At 50.5% G+C, this 6,184-nt stretch overlaps 1 protein-coding gene across 1 annotated transcript; it reads left to right on the top strand.

Annotated features, from left to right (window-relative positions):
- Nucleotides 1-3,135: 3,135 nt before the first annotated feature.
- ier3 (immediate early response 3) lies at nt 3,136-4,137 on the top strand. The gene has a single exon (XM_086169584.1). The coding sequence runs from the start codon at nt 3,186-3,188 to the stop codon at nt 3,747-3,749; it is 564 nt and encodes a 187-aa protein (XP_086025710.1). The 5' UTR covers nt 3,136-3,185; the 3' UTR covers nt 3,750-4,137.
- The last annotated feature ends 2,047 nt before the right edge of the window (nt 4,138-6,184 follow it).

A 6,184-nucleotide genomic window follows, 5' to 3' on the forward strand; every position in this document is an offset into this window, starting at 1 on the left:
CTTGCTTATTTTAGCTCAGTGCACATCTGAGCGTGTGTGTGTGTGTGTGTGTGTGATTGTGGCTGGTGGGCATTCAAAGGAGCAAAAGCATTTACAGTAAGAGTTTCTCTGCTGACCTCACTCAGTGACTCACACCCCTTAAACACACACTCCACATCTGCAGCGACAGTAAATGTTACAGTAAAAATGGAAAATGCGACACACACACACACACACACACACACAGACAGCTGCGGAGGGTGTCAACGTCACGAAGCCGCCTCAGGAAATGAAACACAAACAGGAGAAATCCAGGGCAGGAAACAGAGGGTCACCCTGCAGCTTCACTCCTTCCCGGACCAACGCCGCCGGGTCACATGACCCCTCTGACCACCGACCGGAAAGCATCGACTGATCGGTTGGTGAACCGCCCGACCTTTGAACTTTGGTTGTGATTTATTAATCAGGACTGGATATCAATCTACTGTCCGCAGAAGAGGATAAAAACAAAAGAACTGGCATTGAAATGTGATGTTTTTTTTCTGTTTTTAAAGGTTTCCAAAGGAATTAAAAGCCATTTGTTAAAGTCAGATGTCCTGCAGGTCGGACGGCTCCTCCACACGGACAACACCACCTCCAGGAGGGGGTTAAATCCCGACGCTACTTTTCTGTATTTTCCACTAATTTTCCAGGCTTGGATCTGATTGGACGAGCAGATGGCGGCGAGGGGGGGGGGGGGTTGCCTAACCAGACTCAGCTGTGTGAGGCAGACACACACACACACACACACACACACTCCCCGGACAGATGTTGGTCCACGTATTGTCCCGACAGTGGGTCACCGGTTCGATTCCGGTCAGGGCTTCACTCACTCTGACATCATCATCATCATCATCACAACACCTCGCTTGTGGCTACACAAAACACACAGGACACACACCTGGGGGGCACAACACTCCGCAACACCACTTTAAAACCCCTTTCTATAGTTTTAGGAAACATCTGCTCCTGTTTTTTGGGTATTTTTATGCTGATTTTGATGACATTCATTCGTGAGTGGCATTTATAAATGATCATTGAGCTAACTGAGCTTTTTTAAGGTAATTTCTTGCTGAACATGATCTCAAACAAAGGAAAGGTCATGTTTTTATTTTATACAGCTGGCTCGATTCTCACACACACACACACACACACAGCCTCAGTGTTTCCTAATTAGGGAGGTGAGTGAGTGTGAAACCTCACAGATGGGAAACATATGCACAGAAGATGAATGAAGCCCGTCTGGAGAGAATATCACCCAGACTCTGAAATTTCCCACACTGTCTATGAGCACCTGAACACATCAGTACTGATCCAGTGAACACTGGTGAAAAAATGACTAAAAGTAAGATTATTTTTAATTAGAAACTGTTGATGGTGGGGGTTATTTGAAGATGATGTTCCCTCTTAAGCGAGAAATTCAACAAAACCTCACAGTAGCTTTTATTCAAACGGGGAACCAACATGTGACCTGAAAGTGGGCGCGGCCTCGGACAGGGCACCATTAACCATATCAGCTCTGTGTGTGTGTGTGTGTGTGTGTGTGTTTACCGCCGGACACTGCCCAGTTCTGCACGTAGGCCCGTTCCCATGGCAACGGGCCAACAGGGCCATTGACAAGGGGTCTTTGATCAGAGTTACCGCACTGCGCTGACCCACATCGCCCGGTCGCCATGGCGAGCGGACAGCCACATGACGGATGGAAGGCCGGGTGCGGGTGTCCCCTCTCGGGGGCGGCGGACAAAATCTCAGCTCCACGCCAAGTTTGCCTTGGGTTGAGGAGGCGTCTGCTTTCCAACCGCTTCAAACCTGTGAGCCGGAGAGGCCTCTGGTCCCCACAACACACTGAACAAGTGAAAACAACAAGTGAAAAGACCTCATGGATGTGTGTGTGTGTGTGTGTGTGTGTGTGTGTGTGTGGGTGTGTGTGTGTAGATGATGAGTCTGAAAGATTAAGTTCCCAAAACTCCTGAAAAGTGATAAGGTCATGCAGCGTGATGCCTTCAGGGTCCCTCTGTATGTGGGAAAGTCCATTGACTGACCAATTTCGTCAGCTGATTCATGGCGAGCTCTCCTCGGGTTTGGGGGATCTCCATCTCCTTTGAGGAGATCCCCAGAAGTCTGATGGACTGCTTTCACTCTGAAGTCCAAACTGTTGAAAGTGGCGATTTAGCCGAAGTCTCGCGGCAGGAGAAAACCCACCTCGATGTTGGTCAGCTGACAGACGGACACAACCTGGAAATCAGTGATTTCCCCAAGAGGAAGGAGAAATAAAAAGAAGAAGTGGTGCAGGATATGAGGTCACCTCAGTACTTACACACACACAAACACACACACACACACACACACACATACTAAAAATATCCAAGGAGGTGCAAAGGTTGAAAGGGTAAAAGGAGAAGGAAGGGATTTGTTTGTCGTCTGTCAGGGGAAGGTTCACCTCTGGGTCACCTGGGGAGAAAAGTAATAATAATAATAAAAATAAAGAAAATGATCGATTTTAAAGTTCTAAAACTCAAAGTAAATAAATCACATTTTGATACTTTCTACACGGTTTATTTATCATTATTTCAAGTGTGGAAAAATGACCTTTAAGTGATATGAAGTGGTATCACTTATCTATATTTATTGATGTAAATATGTGTATATATTTTAGTGTGTTCGCCTCATCCTATATATGTGTATGTATATATGTATATATATGTATATATATATGTATATAGTCTGAGGCTCCTGGTCGTCCTCAGCGTCTGGAGATGAAGTGCTGCAGAAGCTTCCCCACGATGTATCTAGTCGGGAGGTGCTGGACCTCCTGGTTCTGTTTACTGGAGAAACACCATCTTCTTCCTTTCTACCTGCTCCTGGACGGGTCCTTCTCCTGCGACTCTCCGCGTTACCATGGAAACCCGTTAAACCCCCGGTGGCGGGGAAGCAAAGTTCCCTTTCACAGCGGATCTGCAGGGGTCGGTTGAGCAGGAGCTGCCTCATCATCGCCTTCTCCGCCGTGTCACCCGTGATTCAGGACCGGACGCTCCGACTCTGCGGTTCTTTTCCACCTTGAGCAATCAGCGGTGCGTCGGCGCTCCCGGGCGGGGCCTCCGCGGAGGCTTTAAGAAGCCGCTCCGCGCCGCTCGGAGCCCAGACACGCAGAGACGCACGCCGGGAACATGTTACCGCGCACCGACAGCCTGACCCTCAGCCTGCACCGGCAGGAGAGCTTCGCCTCGTCCCGCACGGCGGCCCGCAGCACCGAGCCGGAGGTGTTCACCTTCGAGCGGATCCCGACCCGGGCCACCGCCGTGCGCTCCTTCGTGCCCATTCGGCCCAAGAAGCGCTGCACCCGGGTGATGTACCCCGCCAAGGTCCGCATGCACCTCCCGCCCCCGGAGCGCAGCCTCGCCAAGCGCTGGCTCCTGGTCCTCAGCCTGGTGCTCCTCTGGCAGATCTACACCGAGGAGCCGTGCGTGGACGCCGCGCCGGACGCCTCCTCAGCCGCCTCGTCTTCCGGCTCCCCCGCCGCCGCCGACCTGGCCGGCTTCCCCTTCCGACCCGCGGAGGAGCCGGCGGTGCAGCTCGCCGAGGAGGGCGCGTCCCCCGCCGGCCTGCCGAGCCCCGCCGCCCGCTGCGAGACCTCCGACGCCCCGGAGCCCGGCCGCGACGCGCAGAGAGCCGCCGGGAACGGATACATGGTGGCGCTGCTGGTTTACCACCGCCTGGGGCAGGACAGCTGAGCCGGTACCCGCAACGGGACCGGGACCGGGACCGTCAACCAGAGCCCGCCGGCCGGGAGCCGAGCACCCCCGACACTGACGCCGGCGCGCCGCCGGAGGCGCGGCCGGGGAGGGAGCTCCGTGAGCCGGGTCGGACCAGCCGGCCGCCCCGCGGGGAGCGGAGGAAGGAGGCTGGAGGAAGCGAGTCAGGAGGAGAGGAAAAGGGAAAACTGTGACAAAACAAGAGGAAAAACTTGAACTTGACAAAACTTGAACTCAGAGATTTACGAACTGAAACCGGAAACTGACACCGGAAGTAACTGTCCATATTTGAATGTCTTATTTAGTTATTTATTGTATTTGCTATTTATTGAAGAATTATTTAATAAAATAAAAAACATGAAAGTCACTTTCTGCCTCTGCCTCTTCTCTCTGTGCACAGATGATTGATTGATCGCTTCTCTTGATCGATCCATCGATCGACTAAAAATGCGGGGAAAATTATTTATTGACAATAAGAATAAGAATAAGAACAACATTATTTATCCCGAAGGCAATTGTTGTGCCAAAGTTTCAAGTAAAACATGACAATAATAAATAATAGTAAGAAGGAGGGAGAATAAGAAATACAAATAAAACCATAAAGCGTTAAAGTCATCAAACAAAATATTTTTCTAAAGGAAACTCAGACCCGGGGCTTTTATTCCATGAGTCTGTTTCAAATCAAAATAACACAGACCCTCGTGGAAAATCAAATACTCAAGGAAATCTTTCAGCTTTACATGTAATTGAGAGAGTGGAAGGTGAGGGTTCTTCTGCTTATGTAACTTCCCGCTGCATCACCTCACTCTCCTTTTCTCTGCAAACATGCACATTCCTGGTTTGCTGTCGGACCTTCGCTTTGGCCGTTTTCAGTCACACACAGTCCAGGAGAGGCACGTTCAGGTGGCGCCCGAGGACGGCGTGAAAGCGATGAATCCATCAGTCCTGAGTGGTTTCCGGCTCCTGAGGCGTCCCAGCTCGCCCCGGCCGCTCACGCGCTGAGGTCATGGCGCTCATGATGATCGTTCCTGGTCGTCACGGAGACGCGTCAGGTGGCGGCGAGCAGAAAGGAGTTCTCTGGAAAGGCTAAAAAGTAAACAGACATTTGATGGAGGAAGTGTCAACAAATTATTAAATGGAAACCTGCAGATTAAACAGAACATTTCCTGGAGTTTGATGCGGCGGCATCTTGGAGAACTTGCCCATCAGTTTGCTTCAAGGTCACAGGGTCATCTGGAGGAACTCAGTAGGAAATAACAATCAAATAAAAAAAACAAAGCTACTTTTAGGTTTCCCATGAAATAGAAAAGAACATAAGTATCCCTGAAAAAGACCTCAGACCCTGGAACCCAACGTGGACCCTGGAATCCACCAGATCCCTTGGAACCCAACATGGAACCTGGAACCCAACGTGGACCCTCTGGAACCCTATGGAGCTCCTCGAACCCAACGTGGAGCCTGGAGCCCAACGGAGCCCTTGGAACCCAGTTTAGCCCCCAGAACCCACCAGATCCCCCAGAAACCCCCAAGAGCCCCTGGAACTGAATGGAGCCCATAGAATCCACCATAGACCCAGGGGGCCACTGGAGCCCCTAGAACCCTTAGGGGTCCCAATACCCCATGGGGGTCCCTGTAGCCCAACGGAACAGGTGAACCTGCTGGAGCCCATCGGAGACCTGAGAACCCCCTGGAGCCTGATGGTCTGAGCGGGTGTTTCCCCAACAGGCGTTGCGAAGCAACAAGACACTGCAGTAGAGGAGGTGAGAAGAACCCTCCCTCTGGAGAACCTCCTCAGGTTCCAACCTGCCTGAACTGTTCTGGAAAAATACCTCCTACCGGGAACCCAGGCGGGGGCAGAGGCAGAGGGATATAATGAAACCAGTGGTTTCATTAGACTTTTTGACCGTTTTTGATGAATCCTTTTACTTGTTCTCTTCTCCGTCGTTTCATAATAATTTCAAGATTATTTATCAATTTTCATATGATTTGTGACAAAATAGGTCCTTATGGATCAGATGAATAAAAGGTGTATTGGGTCAGAACTCTGAGGGACCCTTCCCTTTGTTACAGCACTGTGTGTGTGTGTGTGTGTGTGTGTGTGTGTGTGTGTGTCTGTGTCACTTTGACCTTGTTGTCCTGGTTCATGTTTTTCTGACTAACAGTTTATATCTGCTGAGGTTCAGCTGCTGGCTGATAACACCCGCCACATTCAACACACTGATTACACACACACACACACACACACACACACACACACACACGTGATTCATTAATAAAATACGGTTACTATTCAGGGGTGCATTGAGCATGTATGTGCATGCAAGTTTCATTTTGTAATAAATGGTGACTTCATTAAGGAGCAGCGAGTGTGTCCGTGGCCGCCGCTTCCACCTACCAACAAACACACACATAAA

This window comes from Fistularia commersonii, chromosome 22, assembly GCF_037954325.1.
Source record: "Fistularia commersonii isolate RoL2024-O1a breed Wild chromosome 22, RoL_Fcom_v1.0, whole genome shotgun sequence".
Lineage (NCBI taxonomy): Eukaryota > Metazoa > Chordata > Actinopteri > Syngnathiformes > Fistulariidae > Fistularia > Fistularia commersonii.